At 28.3% G+C, this 21,091-nt stretch overlaps 1 protein-coding gene and 1 long non-coding RNA gene across 7 annotated transcripts in view; both read right to left on the reverse strand.

Moving 5' to 3' along the window:
• Positions 1–21,091, reverse strand: part of LOC149894420 (uncharacterized) — a 54,884-nt gene that overhangs the window by 13,886 nt on the left and 19,907 nt on the right. The gene's annotated exons all lie outside the window — the stretch shown is intronic.
• LOC145196155 (helicase ARIP4-like) lies at positions 5,099–19,499 on the reverse strand. Of its 4 annotated transcripts, XM_090085677.1 has the most exons (22): positions 18,837–19,499; positions 18,455–18,585; positions 17,852–17,997; positions 14,319–14,629; positions 13,789–13,923; positions 13,550–13,664; positions 13,270–13,432; positions 12,997–13,061; positions 12,684–12,846; positions 12,536–12,598; positions 10,393–10,557; positions 10,018–10,142; positions 9,308–9,423; positions 9,114–9,213; positions 8,854–8,949; positions 8,606–8,715; positions 7,875–7,951; positions 7,617–7,715; positions 7,098–7,179; positions 6,378–6,441; positions 5,349–6,297; positions 5,099–5,189 (listed from the first exon to the last, which is right to left on the reverse strand). In XM_090085677.1, the coding sequence occupies exons 1-22, from the start codon at positions 19,465–19,467 to the stop codon at positions 5,178–5,180; spliced, it is 3,918 nt and encodes a 1,305-aa protein (XP_089941803.1). In that variant the 5' UTR covers positions 19,468–19,499; the 3' UTR covers positions 5,099–5,177. The 4 variants fall into 4 exon arrangements, 2 of the variants coding, with proteins under 2 accessions (XP_089941803.1, XP_089941797.1); XM_090085671.1 differs by having other exon boundaries at positions 5,153–6,297; XR_016451936.1 differs by lacking the exon at positions 5,099–5,189 and having other exon boundaries at positions 5,226–6,297; positions 8,606–8,729.

Below are 21,091 nucleotides of genomic sequence, written 5' to 3' on the forward strand. Positions count from 1 at the left end.
GAAGGGGGGTAAATATTTTATTCCGGCTCTGAAAAAACTACATTCTATTCAACAGTCATATTTGCTTTTGTTAACAAAATAAAATTAAAAAGATTTATAATGTTCAATCAAATAAAAAGATATTAGAAATACATGTATAAGTACTATTATTCAACTAAATAGACTTTTAGTCGATTAGTAGAAAATCCAAAGTCGATTACATCGACTCTTAGATTTTTAAAAGTCGACTAATTTCGACTTTTAGTCGATTTAGTCTAAGTCGATAACAACTTTGAACACTTTTTAATTTTAAATTTGCTTAACGTAAGTTTAAACTTTAGATTTAGAATTTACATAAAAGTACGTGCGCTTTTCATAAATGATATAATTATGATATTTAAAAGTTATAATATGCAATTCCTTTAAGGCCTGTAACGCACGTATATGAAATAATTGTTGCAATGTAAACGGCTAATTACTCTCTTGGGATTATTTAGATGAGATTTACAACAATTTCAAACAATTATATTTATAACTTAGCAACCTTTTTGTTACGTAACTCAAAATTTTAGTTTGAGCTGTTGAGGCGAAATCAATTTATTAGGTTTTAAAGATTTACTAAAAACACTTGCTTTACAACACATTTTACGCCATTATGGATAGTAAAACTAAAAAAAAAAAATAGCTGTTTTTTATTTTATTTTAATATAAATTTATTCTCATCAAAAAAAAAAAAATCATAATTTTGATTACTAAAAAAAAACTTGTTTTCAGTTGTGTGCCACCTTAAATTTACCGAGATAGTATTATTTTGCCATATATACATATATATGTATAATATATCTATATACATTATACATATATATGTATATATGGCAAATTATTATATATATAATATATATATATATATATAATATATAATATTTAATTGTATAAATATATAATTATTATATATATATATAATATATAATATATAATATATATACATATATATTATATATGTATATATATATTATATATACACATATATAATATATATGTATATATAAACACCCCGTGGTAAATTATTTAGGCACCCGGATATTTTAATATTATTATGCAAATAAAATATAAGGTATTAAAATTACTTTTTGGAATAAATTTAACTTTCCAAAATTCTTTTTTTTTTTTCTTGTAATTAATTTCACTTTTCGAAATTCTGTTTTTTTCTTTGGAAATTAACATCAGTTTTCGAAATACACTTTTTTTTTTCGAAGTTAATTTCACATTTCGAAATTCTGTTTTTTCTTTCGAAATTAATTTCACTTTTCGAAATACACTTTTTTTTTTCGAAGTTAATTTCACATTTCGAAATTCTGTTTTTTCTTTCGAAATTAATTTCACTTTTCGAAATGCACTTTTTTTTTTCGAAGTTAATTTCACTTTTCGAAATTCTGTTTTTTCTTTCGAAATTAATTTCACTTTTCGAAGTGCAATTTTTTATTTCGAAATTAATTTCAAATTTCGAAATTCCTTTTTTATTTCCGAAATTAATTTGGCTAGTTCGATTATCTTCATAAGTTTTTATAGATTTCGAAAAAAAAGAAGTATTTCGGTACCGTTTTAATCGAAAATTTTCGAAATTTGCAATTTCGATAACGAACCTTATTTTCCATGTTAAAATTGACTCCTGGATGAACTGAGGTAAGATTCTAATTGTTAGTATTACTAAAAAACCACTTAGTTAGCTAGAAAATACATATTAAAACCAACATTTTGGCATAGCCGTTTTAAGATTTGGAGCTAGCAGTAGTTGGTAAGGTTAGGTTTCCGCCAACTTGTTCCACCAGGGAACGCCGATACACCACCATGGGGCAATGCCGACAGGTGTCGGTATTACCCCATAGTGGCAAAAATTACAAATTCTGAAATTTCAAACATTCTACATTCCGAATATATACAAATCATTATAATAAATTATATTTCATATACTCTAACATTGTAAGTTTTGTAACGATGTTATAATTTTTTCTAAGCAACACCCCTAGCAACGGATTTTTTATATAAAAAAAAAAGCTATTTTAGAGTTTTTCGCCATTATACACTAGATTTATGGCACTATTAGAAACATTAGAGCCAGTAACTGTTTCCTGTTTGCTTAACTTAAGAAAGTAAAGACTTCCAAAACCCTTACAAAGCCCAACATGTTTCAAAGAAACTCTGGAATATTTGTCACCCCTTCTATCCTTGTCAACAGATAATAAAGATGATCGCAATAACAGAAAGCAACACTCCATAATCATGACAGGTACCCCTATGAAAGCAGTTTTGGAAGAAGCTAAAAAGAAAAAAGAAATTAATAATGTAAAAGCCAAACTTAGACTAGAAAAACGTATGGACAACCCTAAGGTGATACCTAAAGTCAAACTTAAACTCTTGAAGAATAGGTCTAGTAATGTTGGAAAAATCGTGAAAACTAAAATGAACACCCATCCTAAAAACAAGTCCGCAGCTAAAAGAAAAACAACGAAGAAGAGGTGTTGTAGACAAATTTCTTTTGAAGAATCAACTTCTGAGGAAGATATTGATGAAACTAAACTATGTGATGATGACGAGCTTGACGACGGGATTGATTTATTTTCAAAGGACACTGAGATGTGGTGAATATGGAAAAAGAACTGAACTCTGGTATCGTTGTATCTATTGTGGAAAATGGACGCATGCAGATTGTAGCGGTTATGATTCCCCTGAAAACTATATTTTTGGCTTTTGCCCTACTCATTAATCTTCCATTTGAAAAAGGTTTTTTTTGCATCTCAAAGAGCTAACCTGACTTACTTTGTTATTATCAATTATATACTACGTTTATTTACTCTATGTAACAATAAAAGATGTTTTGCAAAATAATTGTCTTATTAATCACTAATGTCGGTATTACCCCAAAGTTATGTCGCAATTACCCCGGTGGCTGGGGAAATACCGACAATGAGCTTAAATTACGAAAAACATTCATTTAACATTTGTAACGTAAATAATTTTAAAACATTACATATTAATTTGATGCAGAAAATTAGGACAAATCTTTAGATTCTTTCACCAAAATTGTAACTAACCTAGAAAAAATTATAAAAATCAAATTGTATTAATGTGTCGGCATTTCCCCGGTCTACCCTACTGAGGACGGCAAAACACAACCTTAACCCTTTATATTAAACCTCACCCATTCCTAACCAAACTATCCACAAACCTTGCCCTTTCCTAACCAAGTAATCCCCTGACCCTCAAACTCGATCCCAACCTTCCAAATAGCCTTTCCACATAACCCTAGACCCATACCTCCCTATATAGCTTATCCCTTACATCAGGGGTTCTCAACCTGGGGGTCATATAGCTTTTATAGGGGGTTTATAAAAGTATTCCATTTTATCCATAAGGGGGTCATTTACTTCTTGCATTTGAAATAATCTTTTAAATATGCAGTATAGTTTATAATAATATTATTACAAAAAATAAAGTGTTGAACTTAAGATTATTGTGAAAACCAGATCAATCAGTAATAAGAAGCGTACACATCACATGACTTTGTTTCTTTACTGATTGGTCTGGTGTTGAATATCGTGAGTGATTATTTTTTTGACTTGAAACTTGGATATTTAACTGACATTTTCTGAACTGAATCATCCTTATTTGCAACTGCAGGGCAGAGAAACCAATATCATTGATTTTATAGACACAATTAAAGCTTTCATCAGAAAATTGGCAAATTGGCACAGAGAGGTAAAGTTAGAAAATGTTGCAATGTTTTCAAAATGTTCAGATATATTGGACAATCGTGATGTGATACTATCTTCAGAAATTTAAAAAATGATTACTGAACATTTGAAGCAGTTGGCATCTGAATTCAATAACCATTTTCCAGAGCTGTCAAATGAAATAGCAATATTGGTCGAAGATCAATTGAATGCTCCCGTGACATGCATTCCAGATAAAAAATATGCTGCATAGACACAGTTAATGCGGTTGCAGGAAGATGCATCTGCAAGATTGATGATCGAAAAGGAGAACCTAGTTGCATTCTGGTCAAAAAATAGTGCCAGTTACCGAATGTTATCTGAAATGGTAATGCCAGTGCTATTGCGATTTGCATCAACTTACAGGTGTGAATGTGTATTTTCCACAATGCTTAAGTTAAAGATAAAGCAAAGAAGTGTATTGAACATTGATTATGATATGAGGCTAGCACAAAGACAAAACCAAGAATAGAAAAAGCAACAACAATCATCACACTAACCTAATGTATAAATAAAATAAATTATTATTTTTAAATTGAAAATCAGTACTTTTGATGTTTTTTGGGAAAATATATTCAATATTTGCTAGGGGGTCACTGTTTTCTGTTAAATCTCAAAGGGGGTGCTGGACTAAAAAAGGTTGAGAACCCCTGCCTTACATCATCATAACAGAATAACAACTAAACAAGTAAATTAAACTAAGTAAATAAATTTTACAAACGCCGCCCTTACAATACAAATGAAAATAAACGACAAATTTACTACAAGACGATTGTCTTTGCTATATGTTCTATGATTATCATTTAAAAATAATTACAAAAATTTACCTATGGATACACCTTACTTACATGGAAAATTCGCATTTTCTTACGTTTTACAGCGAAGAAGTAATTGTATAAACATCGATATCTTGTAAAATTTATACCGTATTCTGCATTTATCGTTATCTATAAATATATTTAAAAAAAAAACTTTTTACAATTAAAATTTATAACTCGTAACTTAATGTACGACGTGGACTTCTATTGCATGCTGAGAATTCAAAAATCATATATATTTTACATAAACCTTACACGTCCGGACGATGAAAGAACACTTGATATTATGGGAGACTAGGACTCATTCTTTAAAGTATTATTGCTACAACTATTTAAACACATGAACCCCTTTATTTAAATACATGCATCCCTTTATTACTCTTTTAATTAATAAAATCAGGATTTTGCAGCAGGATGCATATATAAAAACAAATGAGAAAACTTTATTTCAGCAATCGAGTGTGATATCAATTAATGAGCGACTTCGATTTGGAAGTATGCCAAAAATCGTGAAGAATCGCGAGAAAAAAATAATCGCAAGAGATTTTATTAAAAAAACGTGTGAAAATATAAAAAAAACATCCATACGATTACTACTTTCGTTCGCTACTTAAGAAACGTTCTAAAAGAAAGACAATCAAAATAATAAACCAACATCAAAACAACAGAGCTATAACGATTTTCGAGTTAAAATGACAATTCATTATCTACATCAAGAAAGGTGACTAAAGCTTCGCAGGTAAAATTAATCGTCGAGAACAATGACGTCATCACAAGGTACCTTAGTTTGAAAGAGAAGCAAGTGTTCATCAGTTCGTTCGCCATCAAAATTATCATTTTCAGATGAGTTTGTCTGGTTGTCAATGGCGGTGGAACGGTTAACATTTTGTAAAGGCAAATCAGTTCGAGATTTAGAGTAACAATGCCCTTTTTTCGGAAAAAGTAAGTCCCCGGATGTCTTTGTAAATTGTGAGTTTGAATACAAGTTTGCATCAGGACATTTTATAAAATCAGCAATGTTTGAGAGTTCGTTTTTTAAGTTCTCTGACACCTCTGAGTCATTTGAACGAAGAGTAGAAGAATAATCCGATATTATCGAATAAGGTGCCGCACTTAATAAATTTTTATTGCGTTCAGCAGCATTGGAAACATCTTGATCAAACTGAGTACAATTCAAGGATTCATTTTCTCGATTCTTCAAGAACATCAATAATTGAGATGCTGAAGACGCTGAACTATCGTACATTAAACTATCCCTTTCGTTGAAAGTTTCTCTTTGAATGGAATATAGGTCTTGAGCTGACGCATTTTTCTGAACAGTTGTCGGATAGCTGGCCGAAGTTTCTCTCGGAGTAGAACATAAGTCTTTATCTGACGCGTTGCTCTGAAAGGTTGCCGGATAGCTGGCCAAGGTTTCTCTTTGAGTAGAGAAAGTCGAAGAGTGTTCAGCAAAAGAATTTATACCAAAAGATGAATAAGGATAGGAAGATTCACAACCATACAATGAACTTTGATTAGTTGATGAACTTCTTGATAACCCATAAATTGATGAAATTGGGAATCGAGTTGAAGTCAATTGGTTGATTCTCGACTGAACAAGATTTGATGAAGATAAAACATCGTTGTATATTGTTGGTATTGATATACTGTTTGTGTTTGATGTTGAATAACATAATGGTGGTCGCCATAAAAATGGACGAACTGGGACGATAGGTGTGTCTCTAGGAAAACTAAAATATACAAAAATATAATAAAAATAACACTTAACAATGGGTTTTCAAAAGAATAATGATGAAACAAAGAAACTCACCTTGGCTGAAGTGGAAAAGAACGACAAGGAGGTTGCGAGGACTGAAACCTCTCTTTTTCATAAGCTAAATAAAGAGCGATTTTATTTTTAAGGATAAACTTCTATTTAATCAGAAAAAATTTTAACTGCTGACTTGATATAAGGGATCGACTAAAACACACATTTGACTTCAAAAATTAAGATTTTTTCCTGCTTTTTTTCTAGTTTTGTAACTGAAACTAGGGGCCAGTTTTTTCTTTTGTTAAAAGCAAAGCTGGTACATAAATGATGGGGCTTGTAAGCTCAAAAAATCGTTTACCTAAATTATTTGGATTTAAAGAGCACACATTTACAACTATTAAACTTTAAAGAATTTCCTTCTAAAAAAGGTTTATTAGCGCTACTAAGGTTGTGATTGATGAAAAACTGTTTTAGTTTTTTTTTAAACTTACTTTTAATCAAAGTAAATTTATTTTTGAAAATCCTGAGAAGTCTGGGTTATTCATTTTATTTAAACCTGTTTTAAACGAAACGCAGAGAAATATTTTTTTTTTCGGGAAAAAAAATAGACAACGTGTTTCGGTCCATCCCTATTTGACAATGCTACAAAAATTTTAAAGAAACATTTACTGTAAATATTGTAACCTTTATATTAATCATTTATTAAGATTTTTGTTACTATAATTTTATTGGTACATCTGGTTTTGTACTAATAAATGAAGCAAAACATCTAAAACAAACCTAGTTTAGCCTCTCGTTTTTCGAAAGCTGTAAGTCTTCCAGAATCTTCATTGATAAGAAGTGACTCATGTTTGAATGGGACCTTAAATTAATACATTAAATTAAAACGAATTAAACGCTATACACACACACACACACGCACACACACACACACACACACACACACACACACACACAAATGATGGTTCAAATAAGGCAGACACAAATGTTTAATCAAAAAGGGCAAACAATACTCTTTTTTAACTGGTAAAGAAAAATTATGCATAGCTTCTAATGCTCTAAACAATTTTCAATTTTTTTCATTTTAAAATCTCCAATATAAGTGTAAGTGTATTGTGTTTCTGTATTCTTATTTTTTTGTATTATAATTTTATTTCACTGTATTCTTATTTCACTGTATAAGTTTTCTTTCACTATTTATTTAGAGCTTGTGTTTAACCTTGATCACCGACAAGTGAATTGTGTTTCTGTGTTTAATTTAAATATTACTAAAGTGCTTGCAAAATAAAAAATGAATACTTCTGTAATCCAGTCTGGATAGTCTTGAAGAACATTCCTTAAGATCTGATCATTGAAGCGTGATATTTCTGCTGTATAGTCTCGCACTGGTTCATCACACTAATACATCATTAGTAATAGTTGTTTATTTACAATTTTAATCTCAAACGTTAAGTCATCAAAAAGTATCTAATTTGTACAATTATTTAATAGTAACAAAAAATACCAAGATATAATAACAGGCTTAAACAGCTGAAACAATTAGATTTAAACTGTTACCCATTCTTCTTCCAGAAGCGACTGGATCTCTCTTTTTGAAAAATTTTCTGTTAAGCTCTGTTCATCAATGACACGATCTACACAGTTAAAATGAAAACTAAAAAAATTGTTCTGAGTAAACTTATTATAATTTTTTTTTTTTGAATAGCAATTGCTGGGGAATACTTTCTTGAACAGCATTACTTTTGATATTTTGAAAATATTTTCGTCACAACAAACTATTTTTCTTAAGCACCATTTGATGACTTGTTTAATTCCAGATGGATGAATTTTAGATAAAAGTTTATCAAAAACTCAAAAAAAAACTCAAACCTGTTGTTTTGGATTGGATATGCTTGGATAATTTTATAAAATTAGTTAAAATATTAACAAGCTATATCAAGTGATCAGTTTATTTAATACACTTAATACATATCTTTTAAAAGCTTTAATAGGAGCCATAAAAAAAAAAAAGAAGATAACTTCCATATGTTTTAAACAATAAAACTTTTCTAATTTTGTGCTAGAAATAGCAGAAATTACTGAAATACTTTATACAAAACTATTTGAAATATTCGAATAAAATTTTAAAAAACTCTAAGTTTAACAAAGATTTCATGAAACTTTGTACACAAATTTTGTACATTTTGATTTTATCTAAATACTAACCTATCCAATATTTTGGATAATTCAGAGTCATTTCAGATAAGTCTGACATAAATGTAGGCTCTTGTTAAAACTGAATTCTTTACCTGAAATCCCTTGCTTTGATATTTGTCGATAATAAATTTTTTTTTCCATCGTGTTTGATGCAACAAATCGATAAATATGACATGGCTTTTCTTGTCCATATCGATATACCCTGATAACACACATCTACTTTTCTACATTTTTTAATCTCAATATACTTTTTCAATTTCAAAAATAAAAAAAGTAAAACAATCCTCTTGAAGTAGTTGTTTTACTAAGCAAGTTACATTATAATAACACAATCACATACCTACAAACTGCCTGAGCATCATGACATGGATTCCAGGAAACATCAAATACAACAACACGATTTGCTCCAACCAAGTTTATTCCAAGACAGCCAGCTCTGTAATTATAATTTTTTTTCCAATAATCGAATTTTATGTAAAATATATTGTACATGTCAAACACATAATCATATAACAGTAACTTTTATTTAGACATAGATACATAAAAAAAATACAAATCCATATCTGCATAGAAAGAAATGCCATAAACATCCTAATCTACCTGGTGGATAGCAGAAAGATATTAGTGCGTATATTGTTTTTACTATTAAATAATCTGATAAGTTTTTCGCGTTCAACTGCACTAGTGCTGCCATCTATTCCTTAATAAAATGAAAGAAGCATTATTGTTTAAGAACAACAATAATAAAACATAATTTTTAATAACATAAGTTAATAAAAATGATTTTATCTCACTAAAATAATCACGATCTTTTTTCCAACAACACCTTTTATCATCTTCATTTGTGCTTTTTTCGATTGGTATATTTTGAAGAAACTCTTCTATGGAACTTAATGTTAACAAGCTCTGGCTAGGAGGAAACAGGATTTATTGATTGCTTTTACATATTAAATATTACATAATAAAATATAAAAAAATTATCTTGCCCCCAAAAAACCAATTCCTGACTATAGAAAACTTGTGAGCAAAAAAAGTATAGTGCATAGGTGTATTTTACTGTATTTTTTTAATGAGTTAGCTCATATGAAATTCACAAAGGGCAAGCAATTCAGACCACATTAAGAGCAATAATTAGATATAAAATGACTTCTCTTAAAGCAATCCTAATATGCTATGGTACAGTTTATTTAGAGGTGCATCAGTGAGTTTAGTCTTTTAACTAAGACCTTCCCCAAACAAATCAGTAAAGCTTAACACACATTTCTTTCGTAGCTCAAAGAATGCAGAAGATAATTTCGTAAAAAAAAAAAAAAAAAACTTTTACAGCTACCATTATGTTTAATGAAAACCCAAACAATAATAAAGATTATAGGCATATATAAACCAAAACTATAAAATTATAAACACATAGTAACTGAACAAAACTTTTAACACCTTTTCCTCAAAATTTAGAGATAAAAAACAATGACAAAAATATAAAAAAAGAAACTAATTGAAGTTTCACCTAAAAATAAGCATTTTGTCACCATGAGCCATGCATTCTTGAATAATTTTATGAAGAACTAGGAACTTGCCACTGTTTTCCAGTTTTCCAGGAACATACAGATAAGATTTGAACAATGGCCCAGCCTACATGGGCATAACTTAATCAGCAATATACTGAAAGAATTCTGAAAAACATTTTTAAAGCCACTTTTTAAAAACATAAATAACACATACTCCAAGTTAGCAAGAAGCATATTTTGAATTTGTAAGAGATATTCTTCAAGTTAAGAAGAAACATACCCCAAGAACTCTGTAATTTAGTTTTACAAACTAAATCCAGATTTTTTTCTTTACCAAATTATGAAGTGAAATGAAAAAAAAAAAAAAAACATACCCAGCTAGAAATGTTTTGTAAAAGGTCTTGAGTTTCTGAACAGTTTTTAATTTCTTCATTTGCTTTGCTGCTAAGATCATGAAGCAATCCTGGTGCAAATTTCTTAACACGTTTGGCTTTTATTGAATCATCTACAGCAATGTCATCCTCATCACATAATATCTCCTATAAGTAAAGAAAAGGAGAAAAAAATAGATAAATTACCTTTACTGTGATAATAATAATAACCTTATCATTATTATTTTCTTTAATTATTGATAATAGTATACTTCAGTAAAACATGCTTAAAATAAAAACAAGTTTAAAATAATGCTTCAAAATAAAACAAGTTTAAAATAATGCTTCAAAATATTGCCCTGCAAACTCAGGTCTTTGTAAATAAACAAAGACCTAAGTTTGTAGGGCAATATTTTAAAGGGCAATTTTTATCTGAATACAGTTTATTATCTATTAGTACTGGACATATTCCTTACTTTACATTTGGATAAACTTTGGTATTATAACGTATAAAACTTTGTTATTTCTTATAATCATTTTACATTGATTATAAAGCTAGGGAGATGCAGAAAACTTTGCAAAAATGAATTGATTAATAATAAAATGATTATTAGAAATAACAGGAATGTAAGAAAATACAAAATAAGATCACAAAACAAAAACTTAAGAATATACAATTCAATTATAAGAATGTAATTACAATAAAAATATATAATAATAAAAATTTACATAAAAATGTAGAGATACTGTTACTGATAGTAAGTAATGAAACCTGTTTTTTTTTTTAATTCCAAGGTAAAGAATGACCTTCTTTAAAACTTTAGGCTGCTCAATTTAAATTTGTGTAACAGCTCATGAGCATATTGAAAATATCCCATAGTTTTTACTTTGGCATGGCAAATTTTCAAACTTATATTTGTGTAACATTTCTTGAGTATATTGTAAATACCACATACTTAATTCGACATAGCATTGTTCAAATGGATTTTTACTAGCAATATTAAACCTTGATCTTTTCTATGTTCTACAAATCTTGCTACACTTCACAGGTATTATTCAGAATACAGGGTCCTTTAGTTGTTTCTAATGAACAAAAACTTTTTAAATCATATAGATTGTTTTTTACCAACAGATTTCTTTGTATTTCATATATATTAATTATAAATACATTTCATACATAGTATAAAATCCATTCTTGCTGAAAATAAACTCCAGTCCTTTCTTTAAATCCTTTAATAGAAACTGGAATTCAGAATAAATTTAACTGAAAACAGAATAAATATTCATTATTTGTTATCAATATTCATTATTTGTTATCAATATTCATTATTTGTTATCTTTTTTAAAAAAAAAAAAACAGTTTATGTGCCATTTAGACATAAAATTTCATTCTGGAATAAATTTTATCCCTGGGATGAGCTGGTCCTTGTAACAGGTGAAAGTTGTTCTGCTTTTAAATAAAATAAATAAACAAGGAAAAGAAAAAAAAAAAGATGATTCTCATTTTAGGATGAACTCATTCTGTTAGAAAATGATGAGAAATGATGAGGAATGATGAGAAATGATGTTAGAAAATGATGAAATTTTGACTAGTTTAAATTTAGATTTAATTCTTAAAATAAAGTTGTAAAAATTGTAAAAAAGGAAAACACTTTTTTCTTTACAAAAAAGTGTGAGGGGCCCACTGTTGTTAGGCCTGACAACAGGGAATTGAAAGTGGATTAGTAGCATTATGAACTTTAATTTTTACTTTTAACCAAAACAACTTTATGGAAAACACACAAAAACAGTTAAAATTCTTCAGAGTTATTTAAGAAATGAGTTTCAGATACAAATTAAAAAAATTTTAAAATGCCTTATAAACTTTTGTAAGAACTAAGAAGTTTAAAAAACATTGTTTAGTAAAGATTTTTGTTACATCATTTATAGATCTTTAATTTTATCAATTTTAAACATTAGGAACATTAAAGATAAAAATCTTTAATGAAATATTATTTAAAGATAGAAAAATTTACTTAAAAGACCATGGCATGAAAATGATGCTTAAAAGATAGCTTGAAACTTTTCAACCATTTATAATATTATTGGAAAACTGAAGGTATAAATATGAAAAGATTAAAATAATAAATGCTTTTAATAAGATTACCAATTGTTTTCCCTGCTGGGTTGCACAGATGGCTTTATACAAAATATCTGGATGGTTCCATATCTGAATTAAACAATATTGATTTTTGAAAATCATTTCAGCCAACATCATATAAAATATTTAAGTTAAAAAGTCACAAAAAATTCACCTTACAGCAGAGACTAAAAGTTTTTATTGGATTCATACTGTCATTACAAAGTGTAGAATCAATGAGTTTTTTGTAAAGAGCTTTCTGTATAGGAGACAGGCGAATTATCAACACATGCTCTTCTTTTGGAGGTAAAGCAGTTTTAAGAACATTATGTCCACGTCTAAAAACAATAGCAATGACATAATTAATGTAGTTAGTTTTAAAAAATGGTTAACTATACTTTGTTACAAATACAATAGGTAAATACTGAAACAAATTGAAGTTTAGAAATAATTACTAAACTTAATATTTGAAACTTGATAAATATTACCGCTGTACAAATCCTTGTAAGAGACTATACAACACATGAGCTCGTTGTCGCATCAAATGTTTATCCTGCAGTGTTATATACAAATATATGTTTTCAGAAATTTAGAGATTTAATTCAAGAACAGTCATGAAAGTAATTTATTATCTAAGGTGAAAATTCAATAGTTAAAACTACAAGGAAACAGTTTTTATGTCATTTAAACCAGAAACCTTAAGAAGAATTTACAAGACCAAGAAAAAATATTATATACAGAGAAAAAAAATTGAAAATCACCTTTTCATTACTGTCAATGCATTGGCCATTCATAATTGGACGCTCAAACATATTTGAAAACTCGTGTCGTGAACCAAGATAGTTTGGCCGAACAAAATCTACCATACACCAATATTCTATGAGATTGTTTTGAAGTGGATAACCTGTAAGCACAAGCCTTTTCCTAAAGAAGTTTTTAGAGGTTGAATTTAGAATTAATAATACTTTTTTGTTGTTGTTGGTGTTTGTTATTTTTTACTTTACATTTTACAAAAAATGATAATAAACTTTTAAAATCAACCTGGTTCTTATACTTTTAAGTGCTTGGGAAACACCAGATTGATAGTTTCTAATACGGTGTCCTTCATCACATATCACTAGGTCAGGACCTGGCTTACACAATGCTCTTTTTAAATCTATAATTGTAAAATTTGCTAATCAATTTCAAAAAGACTTAAAACTACACTAACGTAATTGAGCTATAATAGTAAAGCATTATTTATATGTTCAAAATGTTTAAAATACATAAATCAAGTTCACCTGCAAAGACTGCACTTTCACTTGTACTTTTTCCTTTCTTTAACTTATTAAGTTTGGGTTCAGAAGAATGCAGTGCTATTGCTCGATACATTTCATACCCTATTAAAAGTACCCCTCCAGTGTTCTCCCATTCACCTAAAGAAAATTTTCTTTGTAGAATGTCTTTTTTTAAAAACTGGATTAGTAATTCTAAAAGATCTAGGTAAAAAAATTTAAAAACACATTTGTTTTTAATCGATGATAGAAATAGACATTTTTAAGGTCAGAAAAAAGAATTATTGTATACAAAGGGGTTGTTATTTTCTTTTTATTTTCTCAAACTTAGAAATATAAACTAACCCAAACAAAAATAGCAAATATATTATACAGATGCACACAGTGATGATTCAAGGAAGTTAATCAAAAGCAGAAAAAGATTAAAAAGTTTGAGGATTACCAGATATAAAGATGATGTGATAGGTGATTACTTTAAATTAATGGGTAAAAGAAAAAAAAACAATTCTCAAGTTACCAAAGTTTATTTAACAAACCTATCAAACTGGCTCTTGCTCTTAGATTTTTTTGTGAATCAATCAAATATACTTTGAATTCACGAAACATTCCATTGCAGCTTTCACTTTTATCCTCATATGCAGGGAATTTTGGTACACTATTAAAGCTTCTATTACAATTATCACTAGAAACCCAGTCAATCATATCATTAAGTAAATCTTTAACAATTACGTCTGGATTTTCACAATTTTTTTCTGGTTTTGGAGGCATCCACAAATTGAACTCATGCATCCAGTTTTGAACTGTGTTTACAGGAACAACACAGAGTACCTTCTTTGCTTTGGTGCATCTGAAGATGGAAAAAAAAGAAAACTGATTTGTTGGATAGAGAAAACCTTATTAAAGCAAAGACATCAAGTTTTCACTCTGCAGGGACAATTATAGGTGTTTGAAATATTCAACCAATATGTTTGCATGGAAAATATAGTATTTTTGAAACTTATCTTAATAATGGAAGAGTTTTGCAATTTTGAGACTTAATGCCCACCATCTTTATGAAAAGTGTAGAGATTTGAAAATGTGAGAAGATTTAAGACTTTCTAAAAAAACAGCCAATTCAAAAAAAAAAAAGAGTAAACTGATTGGTAAATTAGTTCAGCAGAATTTTTGACAAACTTTATATTTTGAATATTGACAAAAATCAGCTTCATTAATCATTTATGCAGCAAACTATTAAAACTAACTTTAAAAATGTTATTACATAAAATTTGAAGCAATTTAACATATAAAGCTGTTTACAGGAAAGTGATTTTTGTAAAGCTAACAATGAACCAGAAGACATCAGAGATGGCAAAAAGTCTTATAACCACATTAATTTTTGATTCATGAGTAAAATAAATGTTTAATCTGAATACCAGCACATATAGTTAATGTAGTTCAAGAAATTTTAAAAAAAGAATAGCCCTCAAAAACATAAAATTAGAACATTTTCTCTGCCACATAAAGGAGGCACTCACCACTCACTTTAAATCTTCAAAATACATTTTAGACTTTGTTTTTCTAGTAACATTTTCATAAGATCAATATATGTAACTAAATGATCATAAGATCTTGTTTATGGTGTATCTAAAGCTTGATAGTTGCAAATGTCAACTTTTAGAAAGAATAATACTTCATACAAATTATAATAACTTTCTTTCTATAGATTTCATACTGTAAAGAAAGATGCTGCCAATTTAAAACATATATTACAAACAATAAAAATATGAAGAAAAAGCATACAAAAAAAGGCAGTATCCTTAAAATTGAAAATTTTACAATAATAAGTTTCAACAATATCATTTATCAGATTTTGTAAAACAGCCATGGTAAACAAATCCAAATTTACTTTTCTGTTTTCTTTTTTTATTTGCTTTAGTATATACTGCTGAGACTAATAATAAAAAGAGTTTCATGTTTTTTTTGACGTGTATAAATATGAATGATTTTATGAAAATATACAGCTGAAGGAACACCAATGGTGACTAGAGTTCTTATTCATATTCCAGTTTTTTAATATTACAAAACAAAAGAAGATTGTTCACTTGGAATGAAATTTAATTAGTTCCTGTATCTACAAAGTTATTGTAAGGCAACTGATACTATCTTACTAAACGGCCTACTAACTATCGAAAAAGAAATACTTGTATGACACAAGAAAATAGTTGCATTCACATTATTTAGGTCTAGATTATGTAAGTAAGTAAAGTAACTTATGAAAGTAATCATAAAGGACTTTTCCTAGACAAATGTCATTTAAGTTAGTGTATTGTTTTGACCTAATCACTCATCACCTTTATTGTTCCAATGAGCAACCAAAAGAAAAATTTAACTTTGACATGGATACTATGACAAGAAGATTCTGTACTGCAGAGGAAGTTTTGACAAAGTTTTTTTTTTTTTTGTTATAATTGTTTTTATTATTCTTGTTGTCATCGTTATTGTTGTTTGTTTTAAAAACTTCTGATTTCTTCTTGCATTTACATATGTAACTGTAAGTGTATGCTTAGACTATATGCTTGCTATTTATTCTTTTCAAGATGATTATGTTTTAGTGACTTAACAAAGTTAATTCAGAGGCAAAGAACACAATATTGATTTTTTAACAAGTGATACATAAATTTATTGGAAAAATTCAAATTTGATTCTTCTAACAAATTAAAGAATCATCAATTGTTTATTTTACAATTTAGAACACAGTTATTTAATATGAGGTTAAATGCTGTAGAGCAAAAATCTTTTTGATAAATGTCTGAAAACTTTTTTTTTAAAAGGCCCTAATATAAAAAATAGTGAAATCATAAATCATTTCAAAAAAGAAGGAATAGCTCGAAATGCAATCTATGACAATTTAAAAAGACTTGAAACTGGTCAGTCAGAAGGTGTTTGCTTTTTAGGAAAAAAGAAATTTCCAAAAAATTATTAATGTGGGTAGCTGTATCTGACTGTGGTATATCTGAGCCATTATTTCATACTTCCGAGGCTGCAGCAATAAATACATCAATTTATATTAATTAATGTTTAGAAAAAAAAACTTCTTTCATTAGCAATTATCATGATGACTTTTTATTTTAGCAAGATTTAGCAAATTCTCATTACTCTAAAGATTCTCTAAATTAGATGGATGAATATGTAAATTATGTTGATAAGGACTCCAACCACCATCAGTGCCTGAAGCACAACCAATTGAAAACTTTTGGGGACATTCGGCTCAAAAGATTTACAAGGAAGTTTGGCAAGCTTCAACAGACCTTGAGTGATCACATCAAACTGAAACTAAAAGAAACTGATTAGAACTTTTTAATGTTGCTAATGAAAGATATTAAAGTGAAATAGAGATCTATTGCAGATAAGAGAGCTTTTTTATTAGAAAACTTTATTTAAAAAACAAATATTTTATTCTAGAAAACAATCATAACATTTTTTTTTTGTTTATAAATGAGATATTGTTTGTACTTTGTCTGATAACTTATACATCACTGTTACCAACCTGCAGAATGTTGACAAACAAAACACTATTCAAAATGTCAAAATCTATAACAGGAACATAAGTTTTTCATTATTTTCTACTTTTTACCAAGCAAGCACACAACATTGAAATAACGTTGATCAATGCTGATCAATGTTATTTCAATGTTGTGTGCTTGCTGGGTAAACAAAATTTTTACAAAGAGATTTCCAGTTTTTAAAACAATATAAATTGATTTTTTCTACATAAAGCATGATTATTCAAAAAATGTTTCTAGCTGTTCCTTTCTCACTTGTTTAAAAAATTCCAACAATTTTTTTACTTCTAATTATTGTTATATGAACATTAGCATTACTGATATGAATTAAATGAACCACAAGCAATTAAAAAAAAGCTATTCTATGAATTTGGTTTTAAAAAAATTATCTTGTTTAAAGATATTATGTGAAAAATAACATCCAACAAGGTTTTCACTGAACACATAGGATTCAAACTTTAAAATTTACCCTGAAAAAATTACATTAACTTTCTATAAAATCTACAGAATATGCATTACATTTTTACCTTAAGAAAATATCAACAAATGCTATCGTTTGTATAGTCTTTCCAAGTCCCATTGCATGAGCAAGTATGCATCCATTACCATGAGTGAGTTTGAAATCTGCAGTAGTTTCAATAAGATTATCATACAAAAATCTGACACCACCAATCTGAAAGAATAAACATTTCAATGTAAGATCTACAAATAAACTCTGAAAAATATTTAAAGTTTTACAGAAATTATATTTTTGGTTGCCAAAGATATGCCACAGCCAAAGATGTGTCACTTGTGAAACATCTTTAAAATTTTTTTAATGATTCAAAAGGAACAGTGTAAAACAATTAAATAAATTCCAAATTTAGTTTAGTAGCCAACTTTAGTTTTCAATATTCAATGGTCAAACAAAAAATCTGAGAAACAGCTATGTTTTTCCTTCAGTCTTAACATCAATTTTCAAATCCTACTCTGTTGCTGAAAGTTCTTAAGAGACAGCTGCTCTTTACTTAAAATCTGATCATTTTGTGAAAACCTTTTATTTAGTTCTTTCTCTTAGCTGGAAGAATAACTGGAATGTCATGAAGTTAAAACCTAAAATCTTTTTTTAAATTATTTGAAGTACATATTACCTGGTGAGGTTTCAAAACTTTTTCTAGGTGTTTAGGCAAGAAAATATCTGGATCTGCAGATGGATGATTTACATTGACTAGCACATGACCATGTACTCCACACACATTAAAAAGATCATTTGTATGAAGCCCTAAAACAAATTCTCAAACTGGTAGCCAGCTGAAATAAAACATTGGACAAAATGTTTGTATAAAGATAACACTATAAAACCATGTCACATAACACCAATTTGTCTTCATATAATAAAAATATGCAAATATAAATATCTTTTGACTTTAAGATACTTAGATTAAAATTAGTTTATTATTTAAGTAGTTTTTCAGCACATTAATTTGATAGTTTCTCCCAAAATCAACATTTGAAAGGTTTGAAAATGTGTACCTAGTTCACTGTAGTAAATACCAGATTGTACTTTCCTATCTGATTGTGAATCAAAATCCGATGTATAGTCTTCTTCTTCTTCTTCACTATCACTGCTCAAAATGCATATTGTTTCTGATGATTTAAGTGCAGGAGCATGAACTGCTTGATCATCGCTGTCTGAATCAAGGCAAATAGGTTCTAAATTACTTTTTAGAGATTTGTTTTGAGTAGATAATATATTAGAAAATGTCTCTGTATTTAATACTTGAGATGACTTCTGTATTCCCAATCTAATTAGTCTTTCTTGTTCCTTTTCTCTCAGTGTTTGAGTTTTTAACTTAAGTTGTTTATCACCAAGTAAACTACGAATATTTCTACGTAGACCTCTTTTTTTTAAGTGTTTCTTTTTCTGGTGTTCCTTTCCATCAATTGTATTTAAAATATCAGAGCTTTTTTCATTATTATTACGTACAGGTATAAGTTCTGGAGGATTGTCTGCAGATGATCGCTTTCTTTTTTCATTAGATTTAAATTTTTTCCCTGATTTTCTTTTTGAATAACATCTCTTTGATAAAACACTGTCAGATAGTTGAGACTCAACAGCTTCACAAAGTTCTTTTAAAACAATTTCAACTACATTCTTTTCCATATTTAAATTTTACACCTTTGAAGAGAAATATATATAGATGTATATTAACATGCATATATAAATATATACCTATACAAGTATGTATGTATGTATATATGTATGTATGTATGTATGTATATATGTATGTATGTATGTATGTATGTATGTATGTATGTATGTATGTATGTATGTATGTATGTATGTATGTATGTATGTATGTATGTATGTATGTATGTATGTATGTATGTATGTATGTATGTATGTATGTATGTATGTATGTATGTATGTATGTATGTATGTATGTATGTATGTACCCTAGCATTAAAGCTTAATAAGCACAATGCCACAATATCAGCTTTATCATATCAGCAAGGAATTGTGTAACTAAATGCATTTTTTTAAACAATGAATTAAAAAGAGATACCGATTAATAATTTTATAACATTCTTGTATAATATTTTCTAATTCAGTAATTTAAGAATATGCCTTATCCTGTATATATAATTAATGACATGCCCCGTAGCGCAGTTAAATATAAGGTTATTTTAGGGACGGTATCTGTGTGAGAAAAACGAAAGAAAAAGAAAAGAAAAATTCCATCAAGCTATCGATTCAAGATTGGTAAAAGTTAAGTCAAGACTTTAAATCAATAAATTCGAAACCATAATTAACTCGCTATAATGTTAGTTCAGTAAAAGTTTACATATAAACAAGCCTACGTTTTTTGAAAAATATAGAAAAATGTGATGATGTAAACATATCGTTAAGTTTCGTGTAAATAAAATGGATTACCGGTTTAAAGAAAATAATTAGGGGGCGTTCCAGGGATTTTTGTCCCCGGGAATTTCCCGGAAAATTGAAAATGAAAATTCCTGATTTCCGGAAAAGACATTTTAATTTTCCCACAAAAGGTTTTGAAATTTTACAGCTTTTTTTCAGCAAATCAGATGTTTGAATATTTTTGTTAACTTTTGATGCACGATCGAATCTTCATAGTAAAGATTTTAAAAAGAGGAAACTGATGTTGAAATGCTTTGGAGCATTTCGGACCTCCCGAAAAAAGAGGAGGCAAAATGTAGACATTGTGCTAAATTATAATTATACTAAGGCTGTTCTACAGTTGCATTGAAAAGGTATTTAGAAAATGATCATAATTTAATTTTATAAAAAGAATGTATTGATGAGAAAATAAGAAACTTTGCATTCAATCAAATTTAGACTATGATAACGAAAATATCATTAAATTAACGGTTGGCTTATTTTACAGCTGTAGATGGATTTTTAATGAGAAGAATAACGAAACCTGATCAAATTTGGAAATGCTCTTTTGACAATTTGTTTATCTAGTATCGAGGATGAAAGATTTAGTTCAGCTAGACTTTTTTTTTTACAAAATTTATACTGGTTTAACAGACTGTTATCTAGATTCTATAGTTTTTTTAAGAAACTACTTTCTGTCACAAAAATAACTTAAAAAGTGCAAAAAGGATACTTATAAATAATTTAACTAGTTAAGTAATACTAATATCCAAAGAAATGCAGAAAATATTTCATGGAAAACTTTTAGATTTAAATGTATTCCCTTTTTATAAAATTTTTCGAAGATTATGGAAACGATATTAAAATTTCCAGCTATCTCGGGAAA

Source organism: Hydra viridissima, unplaced genomic scaffold (assembly GCF_058129835.1).
Source record: "Hydra viridissima isolate aposymbiotic clone 2 unplaced genomic scaffold, HvirCarnegie_v1 scaffold_1, whole genome shotgun sequence".
Taxonomy (NCBI): domain Eukaryota; kingdom Metazoa; phylum Cnidaria; class Hydrozoa; order Anthoathecata; family Hydridae; genus Hydra; species Hydra viridissima.

What these genes read in the sequence shown, in the direction of transcription:
- LOC145196155 (XM_090085671.1), bottom strand. Translation starts at nt 19,467, where the DNA reads ATGGAAAAGAATGTAGTTGAAATTGTTTTAAAAGAACTTTGTGAAGCT. An exon ending in CTTTTAGTCTCTGCTGTAAG is followed by an intron (nt 12,599 to 12,683) that starts GTGAATTTTTTG and finishes TGTTTAATTCAG; the next exon opens with ATATGGAACCATCCAGATAT. An exon ending in GACAAAATGCTTATTTTTAG is followed by an intron (nt 9,424 to 10,017) that starts GTGAAACTTCAA and finishes GTTTCCTCCTAG; the next exon opens with CCAGAGCTTGTTAACATTAA.